This window comes from Cavia porcellus, unplaced genomic scaffold (assembly GCF_034190915.1).
Source record: "Cavia porcellus strain 051 isolate PalLab524CR breed Dunkin Hartley unplaced genomic scaffold, mCavPor4.1 scaffold_49, whole genome shotgun sequence".
NCBI classification, from domain to species: domain Eukaryota; kingdom Metazoa; phylum Chordata; class Mammalia; order Rodentia; family Caviidae; genus Cavia; species Cavia porcellus.
Window position 1 is genome coordinate 3,641,193 of NW_026947532.1, and position 18,842 is coordinate 3,660,034.

General features: G+C 50.4%; 1 protein-coding gene across 2 annotated transcripts in view; it reads left to right on the plus strand.

Annotated features, from left to right (window-relative positions):
- Positions 1 to 18,842, plus strand: part of Med27 (mediator complex subunit 27) — a 167,627-nt gene that overhangs the window by 105,476 nt on the left and 43,309 nt on the right. For both annotated transcript variants that reach the window (XR_010045967.1, XM_003470838.4), the window contains exon 4: positions 11,317 to 11,410. Coding sequence is in view for 1 of the 2 variants with exons in the window: in XM_003470838.4 (XP_003470886.1) it covers positions 11,317 to 11,410 (94 nt within the window). In the remaining variant the exon portion in view is untranslated. The remainder of the gene's footprint in view (positions 1 to 11,316; positions 11,411 to 18,842) is intronic.

Below are 18,842 nucleotides of genomic sequence, written 5' to 3' on the forward strand. Positions count from 1 at the left end.
GTGAGGCTGAGCGGTGGCACACACCAGCAGAGGGCCAGCTGGTTGCTCTCACTTCTTCAGGGATACATGTATGACACAGTTCGTACCAGGGTTGGGAAGATGGCCTCCAGATTCCTACACTTAGCCAGCCGCTAAGCCTGTCCATCAGGGCTTTGACCTGTAGAAGGCGCCCTCTCGGAGTGGAGGGTGTGGCCAGTCAGGTTTTCCAGGTGGAACCCCAGGTTTGGCCGAGCTCAGAGAAATACATCCAGGCAGCATTTTCAGTTCCTTTGCAAGTGGCCAGAAGCGTTAGTCACGTGCACTGCAGACAGCGCCTGGCCACTGGGTTCTGAATCACACAAGCACCTCAGGTGTGCGCAACACCATCCTGTGCTGTCAGCCAGCCCATCAATCCTCATTGATCATCGCTGCAGTGCCACTGACCCAAATACCTCCCCCATGCCTGCCCATGCCCCCCCCAACCCCTCCCAGTGGACCATGGACAGTCTTTTTAAACGGTATAAAAATGAAGATCTGTTTGGAAGGAACAAAAGTACCATTTACAAATACAGTCAAACATTCTTTGAAAGAGGTAGTTTAATTACCTGCTTTAGTTTAAAAAGGTGTTCAACAATCCAACCTGCTCTGGCAGGTTGGATTAGTGTCATAATCCTTGGTTGGCTGTTCTATTATTTGTATAATTTTCTTCAAGTGAGTTCACTTGCAAAACTACACCTCATAGTGGCATAATTGGGCAGTGATATGTAGGAGGCCATGGGTTCCATTGCCTGCCTGTGTGTTTTTACATGCACATACACTGAAATGAAGACTGTCCCTGTGTGCCTCTCGTAGCACTTTGTGCGTGTGTGTGTGTCATATATTGAACACTGTCAGTCTACAGCAAATATAAATTTGACAGTTCATTTAGAGAGGAAAACAATCACTTGACAGTGGCCTGGGGTAACACTTTGTGTTTACAGTGTGGAGATGCAGAGATGCTAAGATGAAGGGGAGGCTGAGGCAGGGGGATTGCTGGAGCCTAGTTCAGGCTGACATGAACAACACAGCAAAACAAAGAAGGCCTGGGGTGTAGCTTAGGGGCAGAGCAAGTGCCTCACAAGCACAGAGGCCCTGGGCAGTGCCAAGAAGGAAGGCAGTAAGAAAGAAAAAGCAGCCTCTTGTTACGGCTCCATTTTTCTGTTTGAATGTCACGAATTTTAAAACCAGCTGCACCCATGGTTAGAACACTCTAGGGAAGAATTTGTGACATGAGTGCTATTCAGTAAAGTGAGCAGACTATAGATGAAATTCCTTTCCACTACCAATAAAGAATACTTGTGCCCGGCCAGGCATGTGGCGCATGTCTGTAATCCCAGCGCTCAGGAGGCTGAGGCAAGAGGGTCCTGTGAGTTTGAGGCCAGCCTGGGCTACATAGTAAGCTTAATTTAAGGCCAGCTGAATTACATAGTGAAACCCTATCTCAAAACCCTGCCCCCTTACTCCACCAAAAAAAGAGAAACAAACAAAAAAACCTCATGGTACAACTGCATTCCTTAAACTTAAATACTTTCCCGGTCACAAAATTTCTCACCCCGCTACGAGCACATTGGGCTTGCTGAAGAACTTTCCTTGTCCTGGCAGGAGACTGAGGGGTTCAGTAAAGGGACTGTGACCAGGGCATCGCCTGGGCTGGGGTGGAGCCTTCACCGTCCCTCCCCAGCAGGGGAGAGCTGAGCACCCGAGTTCTGATGGGGGAGCCCATCACAAGGGGCTTGCGCCCCTTTTCCTGCCTTGGGGCCTGTCAGCGCCTCTTTGTGGCCAGTACCGGAAGCTGGGTGTGTGGTCCAGTAGGGTTGTGGTTGGAGAAACACTGACCGTTAGCGCAGCTCCCACTGCTTGTCCCAGCACCTGTGTCTGTGGTCATTGTCCCCCTCTACCTGTGCTGCTGCCAGCTCTGGTGGAGGAGGGGTGCAGCAGCTCTGCAGCACTATGGGCCTGGCTGCCTTCTGGTACTGCCCACGGTGAGTGCTCGCAGCCAGCCTTGGTGCTCCACACCTTGGGCTCTTGGAAGGGGCCTGTGCTGAAGTGCCTTTTGCATCCCTGTTCCATCCCGCCCCATGCTCAGGAGCACAGAGGCTGTAGACGGCAGGCAGGGGCAGGGACAGAAGCCCATCTCTATTCCAAGTTATCTCCCCTCCTTCCTGTCGCCCTGCTTGTGAAAATAGTGAAAGGGCTGCCCTTACGAACAGCAATGCAGTATTGCAGTAGAAACAAGTGGGAACCTGCTCTGGCAGTTTTTGGTACTATGATCGCCTTAGGCTTCGTATTCCCTCTGCTCAAGCGGAAGCTCTTGACCTCTTTCCGCAGAGGAGAGGCAGGGTCTGCCATGTGAAGGACCCGAAGCAGAGTGCTGTGTGTGCTGCGCTCTTCCAGTTCTATAATGGAGGCAAAGGTGACAGCACCAGGCCTCACAAGGAAGCCAAAGCCAGAGAGGTTAAGTTCGCTGTCCAAGGTGCAGGCCGAGGAGAATTGGGCATCCAGGTTCCTGTGAGTTCTCGACCCTGGCCTCAGATCCTGTTACACTGGATGTGATTTTATAACAACTTTCTTTCTTTCTTTTTTTCGTCTTTTTCCTTTTTATCGGTACCAGGGATCGAACTCATGACTGCCTGCTTGCAAAGCAGGCATTTATGCCGCTGAGCTAAATCTCCAGCCCCTACACTGGATGTAATTTTAAGGAGCCCTCACACAGGACCCACTGACCCCTGTCTGCCAAGAACCTGCCTCGTGCTCAGGCTGGCAGCAGGGTGAAAGTGGGCTGAACCTAGGACACATCGAGTGTTCGGTTCCAAATGTGCAACAGGTCACAATGTGAGCCGTGAAGGACAGTGATGACACCAAGCAGTGTCACTTGGGGCCTTCGAGAGCCGAGGGGTGACCTGGGCAGAGTCTGAGCTGCAGCCAGGGACTCACCCAGGAGCACCTGGTTCCTCTGAGTTGCTGTCTGCTCTCTGTCCTCACCACCTCTGTCTGCCTCTGAAGCAACCGCCCTGCCTTCTGGCTATCGGGAGGGAATGGGACAGGAACCGCTTGCTGCGTCTATGCGCTCTGCCAGATGACATTTTCTACCTTAGAATTTTGTGCCTGTCATGGGAGAAGCAGTGATGAGACAGGCTGTTTGTACTCTATTCTTCATTTCACCGGACTTCACTCTGCTTCTGGTTACCAAATGTTGAGTGTGTATTTTGTGCAGCATACTGTGGGGCTGGAGATCGAGACCTGCACGCTCCATCCAAGGAGTTGCCTGACTGATGAGCAGAGATGAAATGAGATCGCTGTCACACAGATAGCGTGCTTAGGCCATGCCATCTGTGTAACAGTGATCTCATTTCATTTCTCATTGACTACCAGTATGCATTGCTTAATGTATTGCTGTGACCAGAACAGATTATACGTCCAGGACTGTGACCATTTCTCTCTGGGAAACCTCTGCACAATCTCAGTGACGTTACAAAGTCACATTGCATGTGTGCAGCAAATCATTACTGAAAGAATCACCGCCTGCGCACACCTCCAAGAAGAGCACTTGTGAGCAGGCCAGCCTGCATGCTCCGCCCTGCCCTGGCGGCCTGGGGAGAGGACGGGAGCCGCTGGACTGTGGAAGGCATGCGTGGAGTGTCCTGCTGCGGCCGCCCCCCCTGCTGAGCCCAGTGTCAGCTCACTGGACCCCACTGAGGTGTGATATAGCCATTGCTGTCGGTGTTGTGGAAAGTCCACTGTGGGTATTTTTGGTGTTGGAAGATTTTTTTCTCCTATCTAATGCCGTGAGAGCTTGCAGTGGGTAAAATTACAGTACTTTCCCTGCCATACCTAATGGCTAAAATGTTCTGGGGAGACATGGGACCTGGAGATAACCAGCATGAATTTGTAATGTAAGTACAGGACTTTACAAAAACATGTTCCTTTTAGTGTTTAATACAAAATAAAATGTCAGGCAGATACTCACTGTTTGACCCCTGCCTGTTGCCTGCCAACTATGCACACAAAGTGAGAACCACAAAGTCCAAAACCCAGCAGGAGAACACAAGGAAACTGGCCTTAACTGTCCTGTTCCTTTGGATAGAAGGAAGAAAAGCGGCTGTGAGCCAGATGCACCAAAGCTGCTGAGGACAGAGCGCCCTGTGACATCCAGTCCAGGCCTCACCTGGGCCTGAGAGGGTCACCCTGGGAGGACTGCAAAGAGAGAAAGCGGCAGCTGATCCCGCTGTGTTCCTGGCACACTAAGAACATTCTCAGTGTTTGACAGAAGTCGGGAGAAGGACGAAATCGAAACCTCCTGTTTCCCTGGAATTCTTGCTGACAGTGAGAGCACTGTGGTGTCAGGGCCCTGGAGCAAGGAGTCCTGGGTGTGCTTCGGTGAGGGCCCCCACCCTGGACCCCCGTCTCTGTGCTTTAAGAAGTGGAAGTTTTCACTAATTTCCCCGAGCTGGGGAGACAGCAAATGATGTGGAGATGGGAGAGTCATTGACGGGTCTCCCCTCAGCCATGCCCCTAGGAACCTGGACTCCCGCCCCGCTGCTGCCATCCCTTCCCCCTGGCCGATTTCAGTGCTCAAGCCTTCCAGTTACTTCTGGAACATGCCAGCTGTCGGTTGAGGGTGTCAGGCCCTCAGTGTTTATTATGGATGCGAGGGGAAGCATGTGTTGCCACCCAGTGCTGTGAACTCGGGCCGTAGACAGCATGGGGGAGGGTGTCCCTCCATCTGCATGCGTGGGGCCCTCTGCACTGTCCTCAGGGAGCGGAGGGGCGTTCTGTTTGCTTGCTGGGTGGCGCTGATATGTCGGGGTAGCACCTTCCCACACTTGGGACCATCAGGGAGAGTGAGGTGCACACTTCCCTTCCCCTCCTTTCCGACCTGCCCGTCTCTCCTCCCTGTCCAGGCAGGTACATCCCTGTGCTCCAGCTAGGCCACCTGAGTGTGGCCTCGCCCTGAAGAATCAGGCAGTGCCTGGGCACCCGAGTGTCTTTCTCGGAAAGGCACGGGGCAGTGAGTGCCAGCCAGCTGCAGAAGGATGGAAGGGGTGGCAGGGGTGGCATAAAAACCCAAGTGCACTCGTTTCCGAATTCAGGCTCCTTGTGACACACTGCAGCATAACTGGAGTCTTTCATAGCCATCCATGATGCAGACAGTTCACAAACACCGGATGCGAATGAGTGTGACCCGCGTTTTCTCCTCTCTCCCAGCAGCAGAAGAGGGGGGCTGTGGTTTGGGTCTCACTCCTTGCAAGGAGTAATTAAATGAGCCCCCATCTGTTCCCGCCCACCATCAGGGCCTTGCCACCCGGGCACCGCAGCCAGGTGCGGGGGAAGGTCTGCGTGATGACTGCCCAAACGATGGCCTTTCCCTCAACAGGCAGCTGTGACTTTGGACAGTTCTGACTCCCAGGCCATGGGGGGTGGGGAGTGGACAGCACGTGGGCTGCACACTGTGGGGTGGACGCTGTTTCAGTTCAGCAGGCGCATAAGCTGAGCTTGCTGGCTGGGGGCCAGGCTGGTTATGTGCTTTGTTGTTTTTTTTCTTTTAAGGAGGGTCAGATTTTAGCAAACTAAGCCATCTGTCCAATAAATTATTTTAAGACTTTAATAACAAAAAGCTTGCCATGTAGCTTAACGTGGAGAGTAGAAAATTCATGTTTTCACCAAATCGATATCTTTAGAAATGTCTCCCACGTTCGGTGTTGTTATCATTTTGGTATTGTAATCCCAGCTTGGTGGCGCACATCTTTGTATTCCTGTTTTGCAGAATTAATTAGTTCATTAAGAGCACCGTTTTTAAGCTGGCGTGTTAATGCAGTACATCTCCTTAGAAGGCTGTGGCTTCTAAGAGGCATTGAGCTCCTAGTGGAACTGATGCAGGGAGTCTGTGGGTGCATATTAAGCCAAAGGACTATAAAGGGTGTCTGCTTCCTTTGAAGTTGGTTTTATGGAGCTTTCTGGCTGTGGTTGTTGGTGACTTTTGAAGGCTAATGTACTGAACTCTTGCACACCTCAAAGCTTTACCTGCTAACGAGAACTTTCGTTGTGTCTGTCTCCTAATGGCCTAACCTGGGTCTCCATGGCCATTTTTTCCACGTACCATCCACTTCCTCAGCCATGCTTGCTGGGTGCCAGGCTCTGTAGCAGGGTGCTGGGACTCCAATCACCTGGTCCCATCGTCCTGCAGGGACACTAAATGCTAAACAGATAATCACTCAAAAATCACATAATGACAGATGTGTGGGGGCAATAATAGGAACATCCCAGGCCGGGATTTAGCTCAGTGGCATAAGCACCTACCAACCAGGCATGAGGTCCTGAGTTCAATCTCTGGTACCAAAAAAAAAAAAGGATCATACAAAGTGGGAACATTGATGGGGGGGGGGGGGCTGTTGTTTAGCTAAAACCCGGCATGAGGCGATAAGTAGGGCTGGGGTGAGCCCAGGAATGAAGCAGTTTGGCTGATAACCAGAGGCTCTGATTCAGAGTTGTGCTTCAGTCGTGGTGCAGAAAGTGGGGGTTCTTTCTTTCTGTGTCCAAGGGAGCAGCTTTAGAAGGCTCAAGAATCTGATCTGCTCACCTATAGTCACGTGATCCCTGAGGGAGGGAGTCACTTTGGGGGAAGGAGTAGTTACCGTCAGCATCAAGTTGGCTATAGTGTAAGACAGATGACAGGAAGGTAAGTTAGTGCAGCCATCGTGGAAAGCAGCCGGAGGCGCCCCCGAAATTCCTAACAGAAGCACCGTGTAAGTTGGGGTTCACTGCTGGATGTGCAGCGCAGGGAGTAAATGCTGCTAGAGAAATATGGCACCTCTGTATGCATTAGCATTGTTGGAAGTAGTCACAATACAGAATCAGCCAATAAAGAAAATCCGTACACATGCTGTTCAGCCTTTTTAAAACAAAAGGAAATCCTGTCATTGGCAGCACGGCTGATGCAGGAGGTCACTGTGTTACGTGAAGAAAGCTAGTCACAGGAACACAGGACGCATGGTCTCACTTCATATGTGGTCTGGAAAAGTAGAGCTCATGGAAACAGTAAAACACCCTCTGCAAGCTGGGAGAGGGGGAGTGAGCGAGTATCTGGCTGAAAGATAGTTTCAGTTGGGAAGAATAAGCCGAAGGAAGAAACCGTTGGATACAGTTGGGAGCAGTGTTTTCTTGGAGACAGCACTGAGGTAGGGTTTAGTTGTTCTCACCACAGGCAAAAATGTGTATGAGGCACTGCATGTGCTAATTAGCTGATTCAGGCATCCCACCACTTATGCGTGCTATTTCAAAACACACGTGGTACGTAATACATGTAATTCTTATTTGTTAAGTAAAAACAAATAAAAACTAACCTGCTGCCTCGCAGAGCTGGCGGAGTGGAGTGGCCCCACACTGTTCCTCTCTAGCACTTGCTGTGCGTTGCCATCTAGGCTAGCCTTGGGGACCTCATCACTGATCAAGAGTAGCTGCACTGCAGAAACACTTACCAGAGACCTCCGTTCTGAAAAGGGTCTGCTCAGGGTGCTTAGCTTCAAGGACCTGCACTGAAGAAAAGTGTGCATAAAGTACTGTGCAGGCACGCATTCTAGTTTTCAGTACCTTCTCCATGGGATCTGTGACCTAAAACAAAGTCGAAACCACTGCTGAAATGGACTGGAAAACTCTGGTCTTCCACGCAATCGCTCAAAGCCTTGGATTTTGGAGGGAATGTGTGTGTGTCAGTGCACCGGGCTGCGTGAAGGGAGAGCGGTGGTGGAGGGGATGCTGGCAAGTGGCTCAGAAACCACCAAGCCCCAGCAGGACAGGGGCTCCTTGTTGGGTGACATTATGGGGACGCAACACAGCTTGCCTCTGGAGCTGCTGCCAAGTCCTAGACTGACAGGGGTCTTGAGCAAGGGACCTGTGAGGCCCTGATGTTGTTTCATTCTTTCATCAAGACCACACAAAGGCCAGGCTTGGTGATGTACACCTGTAATCCCAGTGCTTAGGAGGCTGAGGCAGGAGGATTGCCTCAAGTTCGAGGCCTGGGCTGTGGGTAAGTTTAAGGGCAGCCTGGATTATACAGCAAGATCCTGTCTCAAAAACCCAAAAACAAAACAAAAACGAACAAGCCATGTAAAGGAGCAAGCTGAGCTTCTTGAAGAATATCAGAAAGAAAAAACGCATAGGCTCTGGAAATTAATGTTTGAATCTGAGGATGATGTCACTGTTTCTCATGAAGCAGAAAAACCATGCTTGTGGAGACACAAATGCAGTGCCAAGAGGCTGTTAGAGCTCCTAGAGAGCTGGCTGGTTTGGCCAGGAGGAGATGGGGTCAGAAACTGCACATCTGGCCATTATGGGGGCAGGGTGAAGGGCCCCTGCTGCCTGCAGTCAGGTTCTGCCTGCAGACGCTGACATCCGTGGCTCGCCTCGGCCTGAGCCTGTGGTTTCTGGGAGTCTGCATCTCCACCTGGCTCCTGGGCCATCAGGCGGCTCACAGGCCCCGTGCTTCGGGAAGGAGAACCGAATGGCTCTCCAATCTCAAAAAGCTCCTGTGATGTAAATAGGAGCAGCAATCTTTCCAAGTTATTACCCTGTTAACAGGTTGACAGATATGTGCAAATTGTGACTCACTGCTCAATTTGGCACCAAATTAATGTCTTTCTGCGCCGCGTCTGCTCAAGTGTAAACTAGTCACTGCTGCTGTGTGACTGCTTGTTTGCCTATCTTCCAAAGGTAAAAATTAAAGTGATTTGATTCCACTGCCGAACGAGCAGAGTGTGGCATATGGTGGCAGTGTGGGAGGGGAGCACGCCGTTCCTACCTGTCCTCAACACTGCTCCAGAGCTGTGAGCTCCATGCCCACAGGCCTTGGCCCAGGCTGCTGCCAGAGACCCCGCCCCCACACCACCCTGCACAAAGCAAGGCCCCTTCTGCCTCCAGACTGTGGGTTTGGGTTCCAAGCCTCCCTCATTTCTGTCAAGCCCCTTGGGCTGGCTTCTGTCTCCATGGCTGAATCTGTTTAAAAATGAAGTGTTTTGATTTTTGCTTCTTGAATCCAGACACTGTTTTCTTCTGCTAAAGCTGCGGCTGCTGTTTTCTCCTTCTCTTTTTGGCGAACACCTAATGTCACCTGTAACAAAGAAATTTGTATCGCCTTTATGTTAGACACATGGATGAAAAGTCATCTGAAAATGTGCTTGAGTCTGCTAGGCCTTGTCTAAGATCACTGCTTGGGGAAGCAACAGCAACAAAAGGTCCACCCCACCTTTCTCTGGCAGCTGCACGCACCTTTCCTAGGCGCTTTTTCTTCTGGCACTGCCTTGGCTTTTGAATAAAGGTCTGAGAACTAAGGAATCTAGGGATGGCTAGGAACCTTTGTTCCATGCCACTTAGGTGCTGGCCCCAGTTGGGGAGCTGCTGGAATTCTGGAAAGCTGCACCCCGAGCTTGGCCGCTGGCTGTCATGTGACCTGTTTCCCTAGCCTGCCTAAGAGACCAGTCTTCTGGAGTGTTTGCAAGGCTTCAGGGTGAAAGGTTCCGGGGAGGGCAACTCATGTTACTGCGCACCACAGGGCTGCATATTCATTCGCTTTCTGCCATCCATCCAGAGGTATGCAGGCTATTGATTAAGGATCAGTTCGAAATACTCGCCTGCCCCCTCATTAGCATATGTTAGCAGTGACCTCCATTCCCTGACAGTGGATTTTTGCTTCCTGCTGAGTTGGAAGAAACTAGGTGTAAAGCACATGCAGAGTTGGAAAAGACATTTATAGATGGAGAAGTGTTTCATGTTTCAGTGGCCTGGTGTAAACACGCGACACGCAGTTTAGTAGACATCCCTGGTGCTAACGATGAGCTGGTCCCTTCATCTTCCAGCTGTCCACTCAGTGGTAGTGTGGCAGCTTGGGACACGATACTTGGGAGGCCACCCGCGGTGACGTGTGGGGTCTCAGTCTGTTTCCTAGCAGCCTGAGGACAATTGTGTTCTAGACCAGTACCGAGCCTGCAGAGCAAGGCCTGGCCTTTAGGAGCACCTCTTGTTCTTCCTAAGCAGGTTCTTCTTTTGATGCCTGCTCTGCCTGTTGTGGTCCTTTCAAGAGAGGGAAGCCAGCCGCTGGCACCGGGCTGATCCACGGAAGTCATGCTGCAGCCTGGGAGTGTCGGTCTCCCCCTCCCCGCCGCCCAGAGCAAGCAAGACTCAGGACCTCTGCTCCCCTCTGCCCCCTCCCTGTCACCACCAGGCCTTTGGAGTTGTTCACTTTCCTCTTCAGCAGGAGTTTTAAAACCGCACTTATCACTGGCTGAGGAAAACCTGAGGGGTTGGTCTGCAGGGTTATTTTCTGGCTTTCATAGTGGATATGTTGGTGTTCACTTTTTGATAAATGGCATTATGTTGTCTGCTGTCTCTTATGAACCGTGGGTTTTGGAGTGAAATCTTTTCATGTTGTAAATGAAGAGCTTATCTGTTCCTTCCCCTGGAGAGAATAGCTATTATGCCTCCCTGGTTTAATGGATGTGTAATATAATTTGTCATATCCAATGAATACAAAGTCTAATGCAAAGCCCTTAATAGATGGTTTTGCGTCTCAGCTATTCTCCATCTCCTTTGTGTCCAGTGTGACTGGACAGTGACCACAAATGCAGTGTGATCTCATTCTCCTGGAACCTGAGCCAGACCCAAGCGTGTTCACGCTGTGAGGCTAGCAGCTCACAGTGGGCCCCCTACGACGAAAGCAGCTTCACCTCGCTAGGAGGGCGTGCATCTGCAGGACCACCGGCATGTGGAGAGCCACGAAGAAGAGCGCTTCAATCTTTGCGTCTTTAATACATGCTAATGTCAGTGAGCTCCGGTGTGTTTCTGCTTTTAAAACTTAAAGCAGAGATTGTGCAAGCTAAACAGAGCACTGATTTAAGCAAAAGTTGTGATATACTATAGTTTGAATTAGAATCAGCTCGTAAAGCAGGAATGACTTCAGGTTTTTAAGACAGAAGGAATTTATCCCAGGGAATTGTTTACTCAGGGACTGATGCCGCCAGAGGGGAGTCCGGAAGCCACAGGGGCAAGGAGGGCATCACACAGCTGTGTTCTGGTCTCCTATAGGCGAAAGTAGATAGTGGTTAAAACAGAGAGTTAGGAGGTAACGTTCAGAACACTTCATCTAGGGTACGGAAGCTCGTAAGAAATCACTGGAAAGCAGTCAACTCTAAGAAGGCCAGGGGAGGAAGAAAGGGGTGTGGTTTTTCATCAGAAGCCATGTAACACTGTTAGACCAGGGCGAAGCCTCAGCTGGGTCCTGGTCATGCCTTTGTTGCTTTTCCCAACCAGGTATGTGGATGACGTGATCAGCCGCATCGACCGGATGTTCCCTGAGATGTCCATCCACCTCTCCAGGCCCAACGGGACATCGGCGATGCTTCTGGTAAGACCTCCGAGGCTGTTGGTGGGGCTGGTTGGAGACACACTATCTTCCTAGGTACCTGGCCTGTGTGTCGGGACCTGTCAGTTGGAGATTAAACCCCAATATGATAGCAAATAGCATATTTTCCTTGCAAGGTGTTCAATGGGTTAAAAATTCTCTGCTTTGAAACCTTGGTTTTGAACAAAATTGCAGGTTAACTCTCAGGAGTTAATCAGGGAGGAGAAACAGTGTCACCCCCCGCCAATAAGGCACAGTGAGTCTGTTTCGTATTTTCCAAAGGGATGCATTGGACACAAATAAGGCTGAGCTTTGGGTCCAGCTAAAGATACCGCTCCCCTGAAACAGCACCGGCTTCCTCGGGAGTCAGTTATCGGAACGGCACATAAAGGAGGGAAGTGTTCCCAGTCACCCGTGACCTCTGGTTTGTTCTCGATGCTTGAACTTTGTCTGAGCACCGTGGCCTTCCGAGCTCTTTACCAGTGTTTGTGTTTTTGTGAATTCACCAAACACAGTATGTTTTATAAATACAGTAGACTGGAAATGCCAGCATATATTACAGCAAAGGCATGCTGCGGTGAGTGCCTCTCAGCAGCCCCAGTCACTTTGAGCACACTGAGCCCGTCACTCTGGGCGCTTCCTGATGTTGCTCTGGAAATCATCTTTCATGAGTGTCTCAATGTCCTGAATTCCTTCATGACATTTCCCTTTCATGGTCGCTTGGCTTTGGGGAGAGCCAGGAGTCACACAGTGCCACAGGACACAGCATCTTGTCGCTGTGAGCCTGGTTTTCCTGGATGACACTGGGCAGTGGCATTCACCTTGTTTTTGATCATACATGAAGAAGACTTCAAGAACAGTAGAGTAAGTGTGTCTGAAGCAAGGGGTGGGTTTTGAAGGGGATTGATGGCGGTATACATTTTACTGTAAAAACTTTTTAAAATTTAAACATGTATTTCAATCACCCCTTCTCATCAGTGCTGCTGCCTCGGAGCTGGTGTCCACGCCCCCTATTTTACTGTTTCACTTGTGCAAATCCTTACAAATACCCGGCCACCCAGGTGGGCCACCTTTCTCTGGAGCTGTTGGTCCTGGCAGCATGGGCTGGTGTGTGTGCATGCGTGGGTCTCCTCCGGGGAGGGGGAGCTCACTAAGTATGCCGTCCCTCACTCGTGAGGAAAGCCCTGGGGAGGGTCAGCTGGGAATGCGCCACTTTCCTATGAAATTCTTTCAGCTGACGTACAGAGAAGACACTGACATAGTGTCCTTCTGGTAGGAAACGAAAGCAGTTCTCTTTCTGAGAAAGGTGTCTGTCTACAAAACATGCAGTGTCCTCTGCTTCCGTTAAACGTGCAAACTGTCTACGTGTTAACGTTCTCCAGACCCCACAGGCAAAGCATAAATCATGCTTTCAGCAGACTTGATAGGGATAAGAGAGTTAATGAAGATAAAAATGAAAACGTCTGCAGTGAAATAGGTTTGTTCAGATTATTTCTGGGTCATTGGGCCTCGATTTCCCGGTGAAGGGAAGGCGGGAACCTGGCGTTGAAGGGAGTGAGCTGAGTGAGAGGGATGGTAAGCAAACAAGCCAGGGACATTAGCGTTCCTTCCACCTGAGAGAGCAAGCGTCCAGTTCCCGGCACCTGACAGCCCGCTCTTTCCCTCGGAGCTCTGTTCAATCGGCTGCTGAGGGAGCGGGCGCTGTTCAGGGGAGAACCCACTTTGCGCTTGTGCTCCTGCCGCGCTGAGGCTTATTCAGGTCTGTGTGCGATTGCTGGCTGGTGCCTGCCTATCTTCAGCAGCTCGGGCATGCAAACAGCCAGCGGTGCCTATTTATAGGACTAGAAGGGGATGATTCTATTGGAATCACACAGTCAGCTGGGGAGTCACACTGGAAGATAATTACTTTATGTGGCTTCTGCTCTTGAAAGTGGTGTTCATTAGGTTGCTACTGCCACTCCAGGTGCTGTGAGGGGGGCGGAAGGGCACCCTCACCTTGGAGGGACATCAGGTCTCACAGCTGCCACCTCCCCACCACCTCTGCTGGTCCCCGTGCCCAGACCTCAGTGGGCACCTGGCCCATGGATAGGGCGACAGGGCAGGAGGTGTGGGCAAGGTTGAAAGTGTTTCTGCAGATGAATCTGGAACACGGTGTATTCTAGAAGGCCTGGGCCACATGAGACACTGGAGCAAGAGGCTGCTTAGCCACTTGGAGGTGCTGGAGCAGGGCTGGGTCCGCCACGGTCCCCATCTCTCTTCCCTCCCGGCTGAAGAAGCATGAGCTTGTGCTTTATGAAAAGGATGACCTTTCCCCCAGAAGTCTTTCTTTCCTTCCGTGCAGCCTGTAGAAACCTAGCCTAATTCACAGAAGCAAGAAAAAGGCTGGTTTGTTGTTGTGTTGTGGTTTCATAATGCTAGGTGCTCTGCCATGGGGGTGGAAACCAGGACAGCAATAGACATGGAACCCGACAGTGTCCGTTTGGGTCCCTGGGGCCCGAATGATGTCATCAAGGCCTTTGAATGGAGGGCAAGAGAGAGCAACCATCCGAATGCGGTGATAGGTCAAGGGCACATTTGTCTTGCATGGTTCTCCTGGTGGCCCTCAGGTAGTAGCCTTGGCTGTCCCATCTGACAGGGAGAAAGCAGGCCTTGCTCCTCTGCCTCCTGCAGCTGGGGCTCAGCCCACCCCACACCACAGGACACAAGCAAGCTCATGAGGTGGCCCGAGAGATTTGCACTGCAGGGCTGCAGGCTTGGGCTTTTTTTTTTTTTTTTTTAATGTTTTTATGTCACTTGAGTGATACAAAGGAATCTATGTAGTGTGTGTGTCAATTAGGAAGCACAGATTAGACCCATGAGACTTGAGAAGCATGGGAGAACTGGTGTGTGCCTCTCCGAAGTCCCTGCCTCTTCAGGTGAGGTCGCCTCCAACCTAGGGCCACCTCCTGTCCCCCTCTCGAAATGCAGTTTGCCTCCTGTGCACACATCCTTAAGGGGCCGAGTCTGCACCCACTGTGTGTACTGCATCTCTGGTGGGTGTGTATGTCAGCCTGATCATCCTCATCGCTGCCTAATAGCCACTTTGGACCCTGCTTTATTCTTTCTCTTGTCGAGGTATGTTGGAGTTCTTTCCAGGTTTGTGTTTTAAATAATGTCATTAGGGTTCCCACACAACATACACACGCTAGAGCCCGGGGTACTTTTGTTGGTTCATTCATTGGTTGTAGCCTTGGGATTTGAACCCAGAGCTATGGCCCGCACCCTTTTGAAGCATGTTTTGTGTTGAGAAAGGGTCTCACTAGGCTGGACTTGAATTTGCAGTCCTCCTGTCTTAAGCCTCAGTCTAAGCATGTGGGCCCTTGCCTGGGCTCAGGCAGGGCAGAGGGGGCAGTGTGGGCAGCTTTTTCCTAGGAGTCACCTGCGTTATGAAATAGGACAGCATGGCCCTGACTCAGGGGCCCAGAAGTGGCTCCTGGTAGGAGCCTTGTTCCTCAGCAGCATATTCCACAGGTCTTTTTGCTATTATACATCTCTTTGACTTTGCTGAATAAAGATAGGGAGGCTCTCAAATTGCTCATGCATCTGTCTGCATGGAAAACAGCAAGGAGCTGTAACTCCAGTCAGCCCGTGGACAGAGGTGGTGTTGGTGTCCTCCCTCACCAGGGAGGACATATCCCATGGCTGCACATCCCATGGCTATAGTCTGTAGCTGGAAGGCCCAAGCCATCTCCAGCAGTCTCGGTGGTGCAGAAAGGGTGAGGCAAGCAGGGAAAATGGACACTTTCAAGTGTCAGGAGCTGAGGTCAGTTTGGCTCTCCCTGTTGGCCAGGAAGCACTATTAGAGGAGGTCACCTCCCAGCCCAGGGCACTGTTTGGCCCAGCAGCATAAGTTCCAGTCCTCTTCACCTCAGGGTCCTACAGGATGTGGACACTTTGGTAATGAGATAGCAGGAAGGGGAAGAGGATAGGCTCTCACAGGTGCTCGGCACCTGCCCTGCTGGCCAGAGAGGGACTCTGCGCTCGGCTGCTTGGCAGGGGCAGGGCCAGCATCGGTAGCTAGTTTGACCCTGAAGCCCACAGGACACATTGGCTTACCTTCCGGCCTCTTGGTGAACCGTGGATAGTCAGCTGTGGCCTGCACACCCCAAAGCCTGGCTAACAGGACAGCTCAGTGTTGAGCCTCTTACATAATCTTGGTCTGTGCCGTGTGCTCTGCTCCACTTGGGGCCATCCTGGTGTTGTGTAAGCTAATAACTCACCATATAATGAATCCTGCTCCTGTTCTTTGCAGAGATGAGCTCAGTCATCCAAAAATAAATCTCGCTATGTTGATATTTAGTTTCAGTTCATCTACCGCCTAACATCCCATTATTAATTTTCTTCAAACAGTCAAAATATTGTAAGAGCTTAACTGAGTCAGAGACTGGAACAAGCTGCTGGCTTCTCCCAGCATTTAGAATATTAATCTCCAACTTTCGACAGAGCCACTAAATGTAAAAATGTAAGAAAAGAAGAAAAAGAAGCTTCTGTCATGAGATTTAAAATATACCTTGATATTTTATAATCTTTATTTAGATGTTATTTGATTTACAAAAACATTGTAAGTACAGCTCATCCTTAGTCCTCCTAAATGCACATTTCACTAACCTTTAGCTCTCTAGCACCTCCGTGCCTCGCCTGCATGACACATCTTCTGTACAGCCTTCAGACACCTTTCTGCATGTCCCTCTACCCCAAGCTGGTGCGGGCGGGGGGGTTGTTGAATGCCACGCTGCTCCATGTCTGTGGCTTAGATTTTGCACTGGGCTCTGGTTCTCATGTGGGGGGGGGCCCGAGGCAGATTCCTGGCTGGCTGCGAGAGCCCCAGGTCCCTGGCTCTGGGGTCTGAGCCCAGAAGCCGCGCACCCCAAGCCATGTGTGAGCACATGGAGAGGCTTGCTGTGCAGCCTGGTTGTCTTTGGGCTTCCGGTGAGAGCTTCCCTTTTTACAGATCAACTCTCGGTGTCAGTGTGGCCTGTGAGCTGTGCGTGGAAGTGTGTACATTGACTAGTGAACACACACTCTGCACCTAGCCCAAGAAGGTGGAAGTGAGCATTGCTCAGAGAGGAGGACCAGACACAGCCCTGCACTTTCGGAGCTGACCAGAGACCAGCTGCCTTTGCTGCTGTGATGCTGTGGAGGCTGGAGGAGGGCGGTGTGCCACAGAGCCGGGAGTGGGGGCCTGCAGAGTGGGTGAAGCAGTGGGCTCTGGCCAGCCGTGGGGAGGCACCGTGTGAGAAGAGGGCCCTGCTGGATGACGATGACGGCAACCGGGCCCCACGAGGCCGGCTGGGCGCACACAGGAGCAGCGTGGGAGGGGGTAGAGGGGACCGGGTTGGTAGAGTTTTGTAACTTTAGTTGTGTGAATTTGGAGTAATCGTAGCTGCTAGTGAGGCACTGTCACTGCCGATCCGGGCGTGCCCTTCACAGTTAGTTAGTTGGTGAGTGAGTGCTTTAAGTTTTCCTGTTTTTAACTCAGTGTATTTTAAAGGCATTGTGTGTTATTTTTATGGACTAATTGTTTCATTCTCTTTTTTTAAACTAACTTTGACTCAGCATCTCAGTTTACCTATAGCTTGTTTGCTTTTCTGCGTGTGATGCTCCATTGCCAGAATAGACCCTGAGCCGGGCATCCGTCGCTCTGTCAGTGGGCCTTCCACTTGTTCCTGGTCCCTGTGTTACAAAAGCCCTGCCCAGAACCCTGTGTTCCTTGATCCTGAGGCTGGAGTCCCTGGGATCTACTCCTAGGACCGGGATTGCTTGGTGGAGGGCAGTAGCTCTTCACTGGGCTGATGATGTCTCCCGAGGGGCATGTGGCAATGCCTGCTGACATCATTGATTGTCACCAGGTGGGAGAGGGCTGCGACATGTAGTGGGCAGACACCAGTGACCACGCGCAGGACAGTGACCAGGAAAGCCCTACCCAAGAAGAGCGACCAGCCGGGTGGAAGTGCCGTGGAAGAGTGCCTGGCTCCAGCACGCACGTGTTTGGCTTCCCGGGAAAATGCCAGCACATTTCCCTAAGCTGCTGCACTAATTTACACCCACCAGCAGTTTCGAAAAACAGATTTTGCCCAAACATACAAATTCTTAGACAGTAACTTGAGTTGTCCTTGAGGCGTTTCTGAAGGCCTTCCAGCGATGAAATCCCATGGCGCAAGGGCAGCAGTCACTTTAGGGTCCACGTCCAAGGCTTTAACATGTTTGTCATCGGACAGCATAGTATGGAAATTCTTGGTGAAATACTTTTTTTTTTCCAAAATTTGCATTTGTAAGCTTTGTAAGAAAAATGACTTATGGGTCTCCACTTTTGTTACCCGAAATGGTCTTAACAGACCTGGCTCCACCAGCATTTGTTTCCAGAACTCCACCCTTAACGGCATGGTTCTCAGATTGCGGTCACGGACAGGGAAGAGGACCCTTAAGGGATCCACCGAACCAGAGCTACTTAGTGGCAGCGCTAAAGCAGCGCTTTCTCTTCGTTCTCATGATGGAATCTGAAGTCATCTAGAGGCTGCATAATCCGCAAATGACCCTGCCCTGCTGCTGCCTAAGAGCTTGTGTGTTCTTGCGTTTTAAGTGTTTCTCCACTCTGATTTCTAACACAGGACACAGAAGCTCTCGGGAGGACCTCAATAACTTTCAAGAGTTAGAGAGGTCCAGAGACAGCCACTTCAGAACTGCTTTAAAGAGATACAGCAGCACATGCATGTAGTCCCAACTATGTGGAAGGCTGAGGTCGGAGGATCATTTGAATCCAGGAGTTTGAGGCCAGCCTAAAGAACATAATGAGAACTCATCTGAAACAGAAAAAAGAAAAAGGATATTCAAAATAGTGTATCAGAGCAAATGGCAAAAAAATCATTCCAAAACATTTGTTGCAGTGGCAGTAACATGATTAGAAATGCATTAGTGAGTAAAAATCCTGAGGTTAAAAAGTAAAAGACAAAAGAATATAGGACACCCTGATAAACAATTGACTTATTTTTTCAACAAACTCAGTGACATGTAGAAAAACAGAGAGGCTGTATTTCAAGAGCCATAACAGCAAGTAATATGTAAAACATAAACCTTGTTTGAATTCTGACTCCAAACAGACCACTGTAGAACTTCTGTTAAACCATCCAAAGGATTTGAACATAGCCTGGATTTTAAATGATACCAACAAATCGTTAGTGAGTTTTTTAGTAGCTCAAAGCTATGAAACTAAAGGTCTATATTTTCTACAGTCAGACACTCAGATACGTAGATCTGGGACAGAGTTAGCTCAGCGGCATAAGCATCTGCTTGGCAAGCATGAGGTCGTGAGTTTGACCCCTGGTACCAAAAGAAAAAAAAATGTAGATCTGAGATGACATTGATATGTGAAGTTTGCTTTAAAATACTTCACTGTAAC